This window comes from Zonotrichia albicollis, chromosome 14 (assembly GCF_047830755.1).
Source record: "Zonotrichia albicollis isolate bZonAlb1 chromosome 14, bZonAlb1.hap1, whole genome shotgun sequence".
Taxonomy (NCBI): domain Eukaryota; kingdom Metazoa; phylum Chordata; class Aves; order Passeriformes; family Passerellidae; genus Zonotrichia; species Zonotrichia albicollis.
Window position 1 is genome coordinate 18,416,308 of NC_133832.1, and position 15,629 is coordinate 18,431,936.

General features: G+C 41.1%; 1 protein-coding gene across 3 annotated transcripts in view; it reads left to right on the top strand.

Annotated features, from left to right (window-relative positions):
• Positions 1–15,629, top strand: part of PCDH11X (protocadherin 11 X-linked) — a 433,408-nt gene that overhangs the window by 207,586 nt on the left and 210,193 nt on the right. For all 3 annotated transcript variants that reach the window (XM_014272407.3, XM_014272408.3, XM_074551271.1), the window contains one exon: positions 1,865–1,936. In XM_014272407.3, coding sequence (XP_014127882.2) covers positions 1,865–1,936 — 72 coding nt within the window. The remainder of the gene's footprint in view (positions 1–1,864; positions 1,937–15,629) is intronic.

Genomic DNA, 15,629 nt, shown 5'->3' on the forward strand with positions numbered 1-15,629 from the left:
TTTCCTGACATTTTATCTTTGGGGTTTGTTTAGGTGCAGGGCAAGGGGATCTTTAGGAAGTAAACAGGGCCAGTCTAAATACAATTCAACATTAAGTTCTTTGAGTTCTCATTAAGCCATGTCTAAGATTGAGAACATGGTTTCCAGTGTTAGCCAAACACTTCAAGTGCTGTTTCACCTAAATGTACTTTTACATCTATTTTCCTTGCATAATCACTTGTTTATTCATTTTTCTCTTTGCCCTCTGAGTGGACAAATGTTGTATAAAGAACTGGTGTGAAATGCCAAGGAGAATTATTTTTCAAGAAATAATGTGGTTTTTAACATCAGTTCCTGGCAGGCTGGCCCATGTGGAATTATTATGGTATCTTTAGCATCACAATTGATATGTTTAATAATTTTCATTGTGTGTTTGGGTCCCTTTGATGGCTGGTGATTAAAGCAAGATTATAAGGTAGACTACATTTGCTTTTGAACGCATGAAAAACACAACCTTCCCTTCCCAGATGCATTCATTTTAACTCTTTTTAGCATTCACTGAATCTGTGGTTATTTCTTTTTACTTCTGAAATGCACTTATTGTTCTATTTCAGGAATGAATCATATTCCATTGCTACCCCAAAATGCAAAGTAACAAAAAATGGTAAAAATTATTGCTTGTAATCTATTATTACAGGCAATCTAAGCTGCCAAAACACAATTGCCATTTAATAAGGTGTTTTTTTTGAAAGAAGCCCTGTGAATGCTCCATGCAAACTGAAGTTGCCCCCAAATTCTGTATTTAAAAAACAATGCTTTCTTTTGAGCAGCTACATTTTGGTGTAAAAGACAAAAAATTCAATGGCATCTCCTTTTCTTTGTCAATCTTTGCAGTCTCCATGGGCATTTAGTGGGAGCTGGATAATGTGATATTTCTATTAGATATGGTCAAAGGGATTGTCATTAGAGATGTGGTTTAGGAGGAGGAAAATCTTGGTGCTACTTAAAAGTATTTCAGCAGAAGATCTTTTTTTTAGTCTTGTTTCTGTTTTATGACAGAACAAAAATTTAGGGAGAAAGAAAATGAGACTTTTATCCTTTACAACAGTGTGAGAAATTCCCTCACTGGAAGCACATATAGAGAAAATTAAAAGGTGCCAACATCTTGATGAATGCTCAGGCCCAGTGACCAAAACCTACCAATGCGTTTATTATTGCAGTAATTAGATGTTAATAAAGAATTGCAGGATGTTTTGGTATTGTAAAAAAAGGAAGTGTGAAGGAGCAGAGTCTTTGAAGACCATTTTAATTTCTTTGATAAAATGACTTTTGGTTTGGGGTTGTTGTTCGTAGAACATTCAAAGTGGTGGGAAGCCAAGGAGACAGAAAACCTTTAACTGCTCTGTCTCCTGGCTCCAGCTCTGAGGATTAAGGAAGGACAAGGGCTTTCATCTCAAAACATGGCTCCACATCCAAATAATTCAGCCTTAAAAATGTTTCCCAAAAATTCCTTTTTGGATTCATCTATTGAAGTTACAGTGAGCATAACACAGCCTGGGCAGAAAACAGGGGAGAACCCAGAGTTGAGTTCCCTCTGAATTTCTGCTGCTGAGCCTTACTCTGGTGGCAAATAATTTCGTATTTTTGACTGAATTTCTTATCTGTATGCACAGATGAAGGTGTGTACCCCCACACCTTCAAAGATACAGCAACTCTATGAAGTTATTTAGCTGGTGGAAAAAGAAAAAGTTACTTACAGCTTACATCAAATGTGTGCATTGATACATTATTGTATGGAATCTGTAACTGTTTTATTCCCTCAAGGTGTATTAATGCTGAATGCTGACTGAACATATCACTGACATATCTTTTTCTCTCCCAAAAGCACACAAAAGAAGTGGGAAGGCCACAAACTCCTTTGAAAGAAACCACCTTGGAGCCCTGGACTCAGCCACAGGTAGGCTGGAACGACTTTTCTGATCACTTCTTGTCTGTAGTGCTGGTTTCTATAAGTATTTATGGACATAATCTGCAAAAAAGCATTGCAAAAAGTTGTTCTGTGGTTCTTCTATCACATGTCAAAATGGTTTGTTTTGGTTTTTGGCTGCCCAGACTATTGGTGGTCCCCTTTAAGTTTTTTTTAAGGGAGGAATGCCAGCATTATATTGCCTTCAACTTGTGCTTAAAAAAAAAAAAACAACATTGCAGAACTTGACAAAACAAAACTCCTTTGATGGTTTTATTGGTGTGTCAATAAACTGTGAGCATCTGGTGTAGGAGTGAAGGGGTGAATGTTTGTTGTTTTGGGAGGGAGGTTTGAGAGATCAACCTGTTGCTTCATGAGGTCTTAGTCAAGAATGAAACAATAACTAACCGTGCAAAAAGTAATAAAGAAACATGGTTATGAATATCCAATCTTTCTTAACACAGAATGGGTATGGATATTTTGGTGTTTGTAGTTACTTGAAAAAATGTTTATTGTAAATGTTTTATGTGGAGGATTTCAGAGCCGTTTTTGCTGTTTATTCCCTGTGTATCAGCGTGTTGCACATGGAGCATGAGGCTTCAGAGGTGAAGTGAGGGAAGGAAAGAAGCAGTGAGATGTGAAATCCTGGAAGTTAAGTTTGTTCCAGAGGTTCTACTCCCAAAGCTTGTGGCGAATACAGTGCAGGAATTGAGAGGCAGAAATTAAAAAGCCCTCACAGCTCTGTTCATGCCTGAGTGCGTTTCCCTTTAGCAGGTGCAGTGCTGGCTGTGCAGGCTCCACAGGACAGTCTGTAGAGCTGGCTAAAATATAGAAACTAGCTGAGAAACCCAGCTATGTGCTGTTCGTGTTTGTGCATGCACAGAGGAGATTTCTGTCTGTAAACCTGCAGGCCTGGTGCTGCAGGGCAGTCCCTGCGCTGCCGCTCTCCAAGGCCCAGGATTTCCCCTTTTCCCAATTCAGGGTGTGCTGCTCCCAACCCTGCATGGCCAAACCCTCCATGCAGGCAGCTGCTAATCACAGCAGTGAAACCCCATCGATCTGAGTCTGCCATCAATGATGTTTATGTGCAGTCCTGCGGGGCTGGCTGTGCTCCTCAGCTAGCAGCAGGCATTAACCCTTCATGTGCTGGGACAACCTGCAGGGAGGGGTCTGGTCCCAGCTGATGGAGCAATGATGGCTCCTCCTGTTCCTCTCCTGCAGCATTTCCTCACCAGGAGCTTGGGCTGGGGCTGAGTTTGGGTTCTTGGAGAGCATTTTGGCCTCTGAGTTGAGAGAGGAGCTGTTGAAGCAGCTTGATGCTGTGATTGTCATTTACGCATTTATGATTGTCACACGCACTGGTGTGTGAACGTGGGTGACACAGGTGAATTTTGCATCCATTTTTCCTTGGTGCTTTGTGTGACTTGTTGCCAGCAGTCCTGCCAAGGAAATATTCTCTTGCACTGTCCCAGTGTTGATGGGAATCCTTGTTCTTGCTGGAACAACAACAGACCATCACTGTGTTGTTTGATTGCTATTGAAATCTGCATTTGCCACAGCTTTAATTAATAACCACAAAGATTAAAATTCATAAAATATTTTTGTCATTCCTATTCATTTTTTATTTAAAAAGACAGTCTGTTTTTAAAAACAAATATATACAAAGAAACTAATGCTAATATGGTTTTTTATGTATTGGAGAGAAGAAATGTAATCAACAAAATCAAACTGCTGGTGCCATTATTGTAGCAGAAAATTGAATTAGTTGATAATTCTTTCATGGATGTAATTCTGGCCACTGCAAATCCCTCCTTAGGTATTTTGTATAAAGTGAGTAAAAATTCATGGCATGGATAAAAGCTTTGTCTATTTTATGAGCAACAGGCAAATGATCCAAATGGTGCTCATAAAGCAAATGGTTCCCAACTCTAAAAGGAGGAGAAATGTATTTAAAAGCTGCTAGAATGAACCACGAGCAAAGCCAATTCCTCAGTACAAAAAGGTGTTGCTTCCATGGGAGTTTGAGTCCCCCCAAACCACACACAGGGGAGAGTCTCACTACTTGTGCCTGTTTAATAACAACAATAAAAAACCATTTGGTGTGCTCGGGCTGCTGTGGGATGGCTCTGCCAGCAGAGAGGGAATGGAGCAGCCCAGAGCAGGGTCTGCGTGCAGGGCCAAGGGGCAGTGAGGCAGAAAGAGCCACATCTGGCCCCTGCTAGCAGCAGGGAGAGGCTGGTGCCCATTAGCAGCAGGGCAATTTCACACAGAGCTTACAGGCTGGGCAAACGAGGATTTGGGGCTTGTGCTGCCCTTGCTCCTGCTCGCCTTATTTGCTCAAGGTTGGATCGTGGAAGCAGCCAGGTTTTGCTGGGAATTTTGAAACAGCTCTGCAATTAGACAAGAAAAGAGCTCTAGTGCTTCGTCAGGCTCATTTCTCCTTCTGTGCGGTGGGGCTTTTGTTCCTGGTTTTACAGTTGTGATTTTTTAGGGGTTTTGGCTGTGCTTGATTAAGTTCACAGAGCAGAATGACATTGACATTGTGGGAATTCTTTTTTTCATGGCCGTGCCTTTTAACTTGTAGTTTTCTGCATCTTTTTCTCTGTGAGCTCAGTGAATGGAAACTGATGTTCCTGCCTGGAAAATAAAGTACGAGAGACTCGTTCCGATAAATTTGGGACAAGACCTTTGCAGATAAGGAACACGTGTGGGAGTAGTTGCCCAAATAGACTTGTCATTGGTTTACAAGCTTTATTTAAATGCTAAATACCATGTATTCCTGTGGTTGTGTTTTTTGCTGCTTTGCCTGATTAAACATTTAGCTGATAAACCCTGTCAAGGCTGTTCAGAGCTGCTGTGGTTAAGATTACGTATTTGTAGTCTCTAAATTTACAGTCCATTATAGGCAGGACAATTTAAAATCAAAGTAATCTCTGATTGTTTAAATTTCTGAGGTTGCTGCTGCTGTATTTTGTGTGGCAGTGACATGAAATAATATTGGTCACCATGGTTCTGAACCAGAAACAAATTGTTTCTCCCAGCCATTGGCAAGGTGGGATTGGTCTCAGGAAACAACTGCCAGGATGAGAGGAAATGGCCTAAAGGTTTGCCAAGGTTTAGATGAGATGGCAAAAAAGGAAAAATTCTTCACTGAAAACACAGGAATTAGGCAGCCCAGGGAGATGTGGGATCACCAGGTCTTCTCCAACCCTAAAACCTCCAGGATTCTGTCAATACTGGGAAAATGATTCTAGGAATAGACAACAGGGATTTACCACTTTCTCCTTGAAAAGGAACAATGCTCAAGTTTAAACTGCAGTAGTGGCAAACAGTGAGGTTTGCCAGCATGACAGGTACAACAAAACTCCCACTCTTCAGTTGCAGAATATTTCTGATTTAATTTCTTTTTGGTGACTCCTACATCACTGTCTATTATGTGTGTCTCTGAAATACTTCATGCAAGTGGTTCCTTGAGGTGTTCAACAGGATAAAATGTGAGAAGGTGATGGTAGAGCTGCAGCTTTTTATTTGTTTATTAATTGTGAAAACTCCAAGTGCTTTTAGTCACTGAAGATAATGGCTAAAAAGTCAGGATACAGCTGCATTAATCTTCCTGGCCCAAATGTAGCATAATTACTTTAATGAACATGTTAATTTATCCCCTCTCCTCATGCTCTTCCTCCTTCACTGCTCACTGTCAGTGGAACCTGAGACAGGGATGGCCCTCAGAGCTCTCTGGGAGGGGTGAGTGTCTGAGGATGATGATGTCAAATAAATGTGTGTTCAAATAAACCACATCTCACACCAACAAGGCTTTATTTACCTGCTGTAGAGGTGGGGTATTCCACAGCTCTGGGCATCACAACATGAACCACCCAAATCCAGCCATTTGTGTCTCAATAGGAGGATTCTTCTGAACCTATAGTTTCATTTTCTCTTTATTTGTGTGCAGAACACAGTCCATTTTTATTTATTTATTCTTTTTTAGTAAAATTGCTTTTTCTGAAAAGGCAAAGCCACTTGCTCAAATCTAATTACAAATGATAGAGTGTAAGGGTTTTTTTTTTTTGCTCAATTTTAAAGAATCACTTTATAATCTTAGAACAGTGGATACAACATCACTAATCCAATATTTTAGCAGTAAATACGTTTGATGATGGGAATTGCTACACTAATCTTATATCCCTCCATAGTATAGTTAAGAAATCCACAGGGGGTTTTACTAATCAGTTTTTGTAAAGTAAATCAAGTCATGTAATTGTGGTTGCCTCCAAATGCCCAGCAATGCAGGCACAGCCCTGTGCAGCACTTTGTGTTCTTTTCATTGCTTCTGAGCCCTAATCTGCAGCCAGGCTCTCCCCTGAGCATTTCTGGACAGGAAAGTCTCCAAGCACCCTCTGACAGAGATGTCTTATTAGGAGAGCTGGCAATTCACCTGGTTCCCCTCAGCTCCTGCTCACAGGCAAAAAGATGCCAGTAATAAATATAATCCAACCATATTTGCTGCTCTGCTTCTGATAAATATGCTTGAAGGTACTTATTTAGGCACTCACTTTATTGACAAGTGAGATATATTGCAATATGGCCTGTGGTTTGATCTTGGCTTTAAAAATATTCAAAATTAAAATAGGTTGTTTGTTGTTTTTTTCTTAATTATAAAAAGAGTGTTTTAAATTAGGAACAAATAGTAGCAACTGTAGTTAAATATCTGAAGAGAAGCAATTAATAAGAATTCAGTGCATATTTTGTTCTCACAGTTCATAGGTATTGGATTATTGTTCATGGAGTCCTGGTGTGCTCTGTTTGCTTAAGTCACAGCTTGAGCCTTTAAGACTCAAAACCAGTCAAAGTCAGAATGAAAACAAAGCTTTTTTTCCTGGTTTGGTGTCTTCAATAGAAACTAGCCCCCTAAACAGATTTATACAGTCTATTCACACCCAGGTTATATTCAGTATTTAGAATCTATGTGCTCAAAATATTCCTAATTTTATTCCTAATATTCCAAAATTTTATTTGGTGCCTTAGTAAATTCAAATATTCCTTGAATATATTTCTTATGGAATGGAGCTTCAATTGTAATCCTGAGTACTAACACAAAAAAAAAAACTTGGTAAAATTAAAAAGAAAAACAAACAAGTAATAAAGGACCAGATCAGAGTAGAAGATGTGGGGATTATAAATGCAATTAGAAGTTCCTACATAAATTTCTGAATTGTCTGTGAGCTCTCCAGACTTAAAACTTGATACTTGATCTCTTCTAATGGAGGCCTCCCAAGCTTGAAGCCAACTGGAAGCAGAGAGTTGTCTTGGTGTGATTTGAGTCTCTGCAGGAACAAAATAACATTTTATTGAGAAGCTGGAGAGAAAGGAAAACACGCTAATTATCCCTGACATCCTGAACAAATAATGCATCCAGAAATCAGGGCACAGTTCTGGAAGGTGACTCTGAAAAGGCAGTTTATGGAGTGGAAAGGGGCATTAACAAATTCCTGTCTATTGATAGCTTCCCCTGGTTCCAGTTAATGTGGAATAGAACACCACCAACTTGCCACATATAAACCAGTATATCAGCCTGCAGTAGGCCACTGGGAGTATTCAACTGTAAAATAAAAAAGGTAATTACAAGATGTTTGCAAATAAAATCTTAATTCTAATTAAATCAAGACTTACTCCGCAGCGGAGCGGGGTTGCTGAGGTTACCTGGCCACAGGCAGAACTCTATTTGTATTAACCTGGCAGCATTTCAGACAGACTTTACTATGTATAAAATAATTTTTTCATGATCCTGATTTGCCGTAGTGCATGGCAGCGGAGGTTAGTGTCTGTGTAGCTGAAAAGTCACTCAGAGAAAATAAGGACAAAAAGAAGCAGGCTCTCAGAGCTGTGAGCACTGAATTTGCTATTGATTTCAGCAGGGGAGACTATTACAAAAGCAGAATATAATTCCCATTTCATTTAAGTTTAGCTGTCTGTTTTCCAGACTGGGTTGTGATTCCATGATAAAAAAACCTCTCAATTTGAGCCAATATAGAGTTCTCTCCTGAGTTAATTAAAAGCAGGGAGGGCTCCCCAGACAGCTCCCATGCAGCTCATGGGGCTGGATGTGCTGTCACTCTGCTCCCTGTGCTCCCACAGCCCAAACATCCCAACTGCTCACGGGGAGATCAGCCTGCAGCAAAGGCTCCAGGTCCTCCTTGAGGTATTTAAATCCTTTCTGAGTCATTTGCCTTGTAGAATGTCTCTTCCCTTTCTGTCTGTGATGTTGTCTGCCTAATTCCTTTGGCTCTCACTGTTAAATCTTTTCTTTCCTCTTGTTTCTGACATGTCAGGGCTGCTGTTTCAGACTCAGAGGTGCAGAGAGGAGAGGGTTGGTAGGAAAAGCAGGGGGTTCAGCTGTAGTGTGACAGTGTTCACAAGGGGTCTTGGATGAGGGAAGAGACGAGAATGTTGACTCCATGTTTGGAAGGCTGATTTATTATTTTATGATATATATTACATTGTAACTAACTAAAAAGAATAGAAGGAAAGGTTTTCTCTCAGAAGGCTGGTTAAGAATAGAATGGAATGATTAACAAAGGTCTGTGGCTTGGACAGAGAGAGAGCACCAGCTCTGCCATGAGTGGTCACTAAAACCAAACATCCACCCAAGACCAATCCCAGATGCACCTGTTGCATCCCACAGCAGCAGAAAACCATTGCTCACATTTTGTTCCTGAGGCCTCAGCTCCTCAGAAGGGAAAAAATCCTAAGAAAAGATTTTCATGAAAAGATTTTCACAAATAGATGTCTGTGACACTGTAGAGCATCACCTGGCTCCCCGCCCAGTGCAAACAGGGAACCCCAAAAAGCTGCCAGTGCCTTGTCTGGGGCTGCAGGAGGGAGCTGGGCTGCTCAGAGCAGCCAGGGCATTTATTCTCCTTTTGCTCACACTGAACTGGGCACTCAGCAGTGAAACAGTGTTTAGGAAGGGCAGGTAGACAGCTCCTCCTTCATCTCTGGAGATGCACAAAGCCCTGTCAGAGTCTGGGTAAATCACCTGCGCCTGCTTTCAGAGGATGTAGATGAGCTCTGTGAGGTGCTCACTTATCCATGAGGATGCTCAGAATGGTTTTCCTTTTCCTTCACCTTTTGGCCAGGGAGCAGAGACATCCCTGTTATTTAGGAGAAAGCTTCAAATATCAAAACCATTAAGTGCCACTGGACTGTAACTTAGCGCTGTGAGCCGTGCCCAGCTTGCATAAATCTGCAAATTGGGAACACCGAGGAGCTGGGATTGATGGAGGTGTCCCTTTTGCAGTGCCCACCTGGCTGTCACTGCAGGGGGAGGCAAAGCTGTGCTCAGGACAGATCCAGCCCCTGCACTGCTCCACCAGAACAGGATCTGTGCAGCTGGGAGGGACAGGAGCAGCTTGGACAGCCCTTGGAAAGCATGGACATAATAAAATCTCTCCGGTGTTGTGCCTTAAATCATAAAAATGGTATTGGCTTCCATGCAGATCTTAGCGTGTTTGAGGGAAAGCTTTTGGAAATTTTGGGTTTTTAACTCTTGGTTGATCTCCTGATGTTTTCTTTCCCACACTGTTTTTAGGAAACTTGTATCCATCTTTTCCTGGTGCTGGTGTTTTTGGTTCGTTGTTTGGCTTTTTTAAAGTAAACTTTTCCAATGTTTAGTAAGAACATTATTTCTTAATTCCTGATGAATTAGTGACACAAATTTTTCATTCTGGACAGCAAACAGAGCCATAAAATCTTATCCCAGGCAATGTCAGGAGGAGGCACTGAGTGCACTGTGAGCTCTTCACCTGCAGAGGTTCAGTCCAGCTGTGATTCTGTAACTGAATATTTTACTATTGCTCACAAAGGATGGAGGCTGAAACCCAGCGTTGGGGGACAAATTATTCATAAATGCTGTTAAAGCTCCCAATGCACACCCAAACACTCTCTCACACCTCTTCAGTGCTGAAAAGAGATTTTGCCTGAATTTAGTGTACTGAAATGTGGGATTTCACCAGTCCATTAAGTTCTGTGATTATTGTTTTGTGTCTGTAGTGGAGATGGCGGCTCTGGGTTGCCAGGTTGCTCACCCTCTGAGGCAGCTCCTCATCTGCAAAATCATTGTTCTTCTTGAAGGATATTTTATGGTCTGATTAATTTTTTGGCTGAAAATTGTTGCACATAAAGCAGACACACTCCAGCTTGGTGCCCCAGTGCCTGTAAGGTAATGGGTATTTTGGACTCATTCAATCCCAAATGAGATTAACACCACTGCTCCCTCCATCTGCCTTTGAGAAAAATCCAATAAATAACGAGGGGAGATTTCCAGAGTCAGCATTTGCAGTGGGTTTTAGCTCCTGCAAGGAGACAGGGGCACTCCCAGAGGGTGCAGGTGCTGCTGTGCCACTCAAGGTGCCCATATTGAGTCCTTTTAGGGCAATACTGCCCTTTAAAATGGACATTTCTCACTCCTCAGGCCTCATGAGCTCACTGGGGCTTCTTGCTAAGGTTTTATTGGTTTTCTTCACCTAGAAGGGACTTCAAAACAGAGAAACAATGAAGAATAAATTGTGCTGTGGGGCCTTGTCCTGCTCTGACAGCTTTTGATTGCAGATTGAGATGCTGAGCTGGGAAATCAGAATCCAGGCTGGCCACAAGGCTCCCCTGCCTGTGTCCCCTCATCTGCATCCAGGGACACAGGTGTGGCCTCTCGTAATAGATTCAACAAATGAGATCTTGCTCCAGATCTCTTTTTTCCTTTGTGCTGTCCCATTTCATATGTAAAAATTCAAAAATGTGTTGTCCCATTTCAGATCTATAAATTCATATCTATAAATTTAATATCTATAAAATAATTCTATAAAGCAGTAATTGCTTTTTCAGGCCATAGGAGTCCCAGGCATTTCTGTTCCTCTGTTGCTGTCCAGCAGCACAAGTTTGTGCCACAGTTGGAGGTGAATTGCAGGCAGTCACAAGGAGATGGTGGCCTGGACTCCATTGCCACTGAAATGGCATTTCCAGCCTCCACCCTGCCTGCTCGGAGCTGAGGGTCACAGATGAACAGCAGAATCTATGTGCTAACTCAAAATAAGCTGAAAACAGATTTTTATAATACAATATCTATCTTTTCTTAGGCAAGAGAATGTTTTTTGTTGGTAGCTAACTCTGCCTTGAAGGGAGTTTTTCAGTGTGCATCATCCTTTCTATGGATGAACTTCTTCATTTGGAGGGCTCCTTCTTGCATGCTGTTATAAATGCAAACTGGTTTTTGCTGGAATTTTACAAACTGGTTCTAATTGAGTTGTTTATGAAGCTAAATCAGGGAAAATGCCATTAGAAAAGGATGCCAGGCTCCAGCCAGTAGGTGTTGGTGCTGCAGATCAGCATCTGTAGTTTGGAAAATGATCAGGAAAACTTTCCATTTTGGCTTTGTTTTAAAATGCCTTCATGCCTTCCCAAAAACCACAATTAATTGTCGTGCACTGTGCTGTTTTCCCAGCTCTAACAGATACTAGAAATTTCCCAGACTCAGAAAGGAATTAATGTTGCAAACAGCCTGACAGTGGTTGGTGTTTGCTGTAGAATTCATCATCCCTGAAAAGATGCATATTCTACTGCTTCGTTTGGAAATCCATAAATTTCCACAGTGCTTTGTAATGCCCTGAATTTCACTATATATCTGCAGTACAGATGGTATAAACTACCAACAGAGGCAGAAATTGCACTTTGTTTGATATGTCATGCCCTCTCTTTGTGCTGCTGCTCTCCCTCAAGATTTTATTCTAAATTCCTCTTCATTCTTGCACAGACTCCTGTAAATCCTCGGGTTGTCACCATTTGTGGAAACCTCCCCTGCCAGGGTGCCCACGGTCAGGCATTGCCATAGACAAGATGAGTTCTTGGTGCTTCTTTTAAGTTAAAGATTTTCAGGGCAATGTCCTAATCTGAAGTGCTATTATCAGATTAATTAATTACTAATTGCCAAAGTATTTGCACTGTGGGGACATTTTGAGTTATCTAGTAATATTTTATACTTATATTTTACTCTCTGAATTCCTACAGTTATCTCCCTATGAGAAAACCTGATTTTTACAGGGATCCTCTGTCATGTACATGTCCAAGTTTTCTCTTTCCCAAGTTTTATTTTAAGGATCATTTCACAGAATCAGTTAGGTTGGAGAAGATCTCTGTGCTCAGCAAGTCCAAGATCCATGAAATCTTTGCCATCACAGTGGATTCTGATGTTTTTTCTGTGCAGATTTGGTTCCCTGTAGAGCAGCCTCCCTGGGAGGGGTGCATGAGGAGCTCAGGTCTCAGGCAGAACAAAGCTCTTGGCACTTTTCAATTCCAATTGTTTTTCCTTTAGCTGCTTTCATACCAATTGTTTTTCCTTTAACTGCTTTCATACCTGTGCCCATCACACAGATCTCTGCCTATTCAAGTAAAAGTGAGGATTCTTTATGATCTGTTCCATTTCTTTCTATTTCAGAACTTACAAGTGTTGTTGAGATGGAAACATCTGAACTTTTTTTTAATTTTTTGGTGAGGAGCAGCAGTGAGAGAGGGAAGATCTTTTCTGGCTTTCTCTTTTCAGAGCACAGCTAAAGCGCTCGGCTTCTGGGCTTGGCAGCTTTACAGCAACTTGATAAAATAAAAATAATCGTGCCATCACTATTTTATCTCCCTCCTTTCAGATGTGCTTCCTTCAGAATTGCTTCTCCCTTTCATATTTGTGGCACTGTGCTCAGCAGCGTGGCAGGCTGTTCACAAGCTCTGCCAAGCTGAGGATTTGAGAGAAAGTAAACAACTCAGTTGGAAACAAGGATAGCAAGAGTTGTGGGGACTGTAAGAAGCAGAGATATGCTGCTGTATTATACAAGAGTTCGCTTAATGGAAAAATGCTGTTTTCCCCTTCCAAGGAATGAATCTCTCTTACTGGCCATTGTGAAATAAGCCAGCCGTGCCCAGGGCTCTGTGCAGGCAGCTTCAATATCAAGTGTTTTTGTAGAACTCATCCTGACTGAGGGGGGAAAAAAGGGATTTTTGGCCTTCAGTTAGAAGATAAAACAATATTTATAAAGAATTAAAACAGGTGAACCACCTAGAGAGAGCTGATAGAAGGGGCTGGGAAATTCCCAAGGGAGCTGCAGGATGGGCAGTAATTGAAGGAGCCCTTTCCTTTATGGAAGAAAGTTTTTCCTTGCATATTCCACAAACATTAGTTTACTTGCAAGGGGTATTTATTCTGTCGGCTACAAATCCATTAGCGCTGCTTTACTCTGGCAGATTTTAGTTTTTTGCAAACGGGAGTGATTTAACTCAGCAGCTTCTCAAGTCATTTGTGTATCACTCCTACCCTCGCCAAACATCAGCGAGATGAAAGACAGTTCTTAATTATCTTCCCAGAGAGAAGGTGGGGCTTAACCATTAAGAAACATCTTAAAAGCATTGTCTAGTGTTGTTTTCCTGAGGAATAAAGATGTTGCTTTTAGAGCAACTTGATAAAATAAAAATAATTGTGATGCTGTTGGAGGATTTCCCTCCTCCTGGCGCTTCTGAGCTGTCCCTATGCAAGCTCTGACTCTCTGTCTCCACAATCTGAGAGAGAGATGAAGCTCAGATTACACCACAGAATTATTACTTTCTATTTTTAAGTTCATCCTCAGGTTTCTGAGGCCCTGAGACCTCTATATTAGTTTAAGGGACTGCAAGTAACTCATGCTGTATGTTTTGCTGAATTAATTCAGCTTTCTTGGAAGCACACCTCTGGTCTTCAGGGATAGGTTTTCACTGAAAAACCTTAACAGACATTTCTACCATTTTTTCCAGTGATATCTCTCTGCTTTAGAAACCTCAGGATGTGTCTGACACTGTACATTTAACATAGTGCACATCACTTGCACTCAGATATCAGAATTATTGGACAGTATGGCTTAAATAGGTAGCTGTTAAACTTTCCATGTTTTTGGGTAGGAAAATTCCTGTTCGACTTTTTTATTGTCTTGAGAAATGACATTTTTTAATGGAGTGAACCAGGTATATCTTAAATATGTTGTAATATCTACCAAAACACTTACACAGGTCTCTACTCATTCATTGATCTTCCTTTTCCAAATGAACCAAACTCCCTTGGAAGGCAGGGTGGGAAGGAGGGAGTGCAGAATGAAGAGCACAGAGCAGATTTTCTTGTGATGCTGTAAAAGAAACCTCTGTTGGTACATGGGAGCATACAGAACAAAGAATGCAGCAGAAGACCAAACCAAAAGGGCTGCAGAAAACAAATGCTTCTGAATTAGTCTGTTTAGCCATGATAGATGCCTTGTCAACCTGCTGCACCTAAAAGCTAAATACATGGGTTGGAGAGGGGAGAAAAAGAGCCAATTGAAGAAAATCAATCATTGGGGTGTAGGCTATTAAATGCTGACAAGTTGTAAAGGCTGGTTATACTGCTCTAAAACTTTGGGGGATAGCAAAAACACCTTTGAGTAAACTTAGACTCTTTAAATCAAAAATGAAAGTTCCTTGTTTTTCTTCATGGCATGATATGTCAGGGGCCAGTATTCTCAGAGACTGTTACACAGTGTGAAATTACTGGTTTACCCAGTTCTTTATATTTCTGACCTTGAGATCTGGATCATTATAGTCGATGCCCCTGACAGAACTGCAGAGTTCAGAACAGGTTGAGGTTCTGTAACAATAAAAATCTGATTTTTTTTTTTTTTTAAGTTAAATAACGAGCAATAATGTTAAGGCAAAGTGGAAGTCAAGTAACTGATGAATTTCATTCTGTAGGGAGCAGTGCACAGAAAGGCCACTCAGCTTCTCCATATTTTTTTTTCTTCTTCAGCCAAAGAATTTGCCACACAATTGCATGAAAATGCAAACCGAAGTCCTGAGGAGACAATGCTTCAGACTCCTTGGAATTGCTTTCTTGAAATAACAAAGCTTCCATTGATTTCTACTTCCCCAACATGTTTTAGACTGTAAGGTTTAAGTTGTATAAATTTCTATAGAGAAGAGGCAGAACACACAGGTTGTGTTAACAGCGTGGAGACCCAGGGCTCCAATGGCCTGTCCCCTTGTTATTGATCTGGCCTGGATTATCTGGGGCTTCTGCCTTTTCCCAAGGGCTGAGGATCAGCATGGACTGAGGGAGTGAAAAGGAGCTGGTGACCAAATTTAACTGTGACAGCCCCGTGTCCTCTTGCCAATGCCTAGGAAATGCAGCTCTTATATTAGAATAAATTTTAGAATAAACACAGGGTGCTGGGTAATGAGCATCACCCAGTTGACATCACTCAAAGGCTTCACTCACTGAATCTGCCAGGGAGAAACAGGAAAACAAAGAGCAAAACCCTGGCGTGTCTAACCCTGATGTCACTGCAGGACAAAAAATAACACAACACACACACACTGCTGTTATCAAGGTAGAAAAGTGAAGTTTATTTTCTCACTCCAACATTTATAGATGTCCAATAGTGACAGTGGATTGGAGGGTGACAGTGCCACCTCGCCAATGACACTGGACAAACCAACAGTCCATCATATTTCTCCTCCTCCATAAAAGAATGCAAAACAATGAGTTATTTACAAAAACTGCGTGAGAAAGTTCGTTACAAGAATGTAAACATCAGAAGGCTTAGAAAAACTTAAAAAATCCGGGTGACAATGGACTGCTGGTGCATTTTTC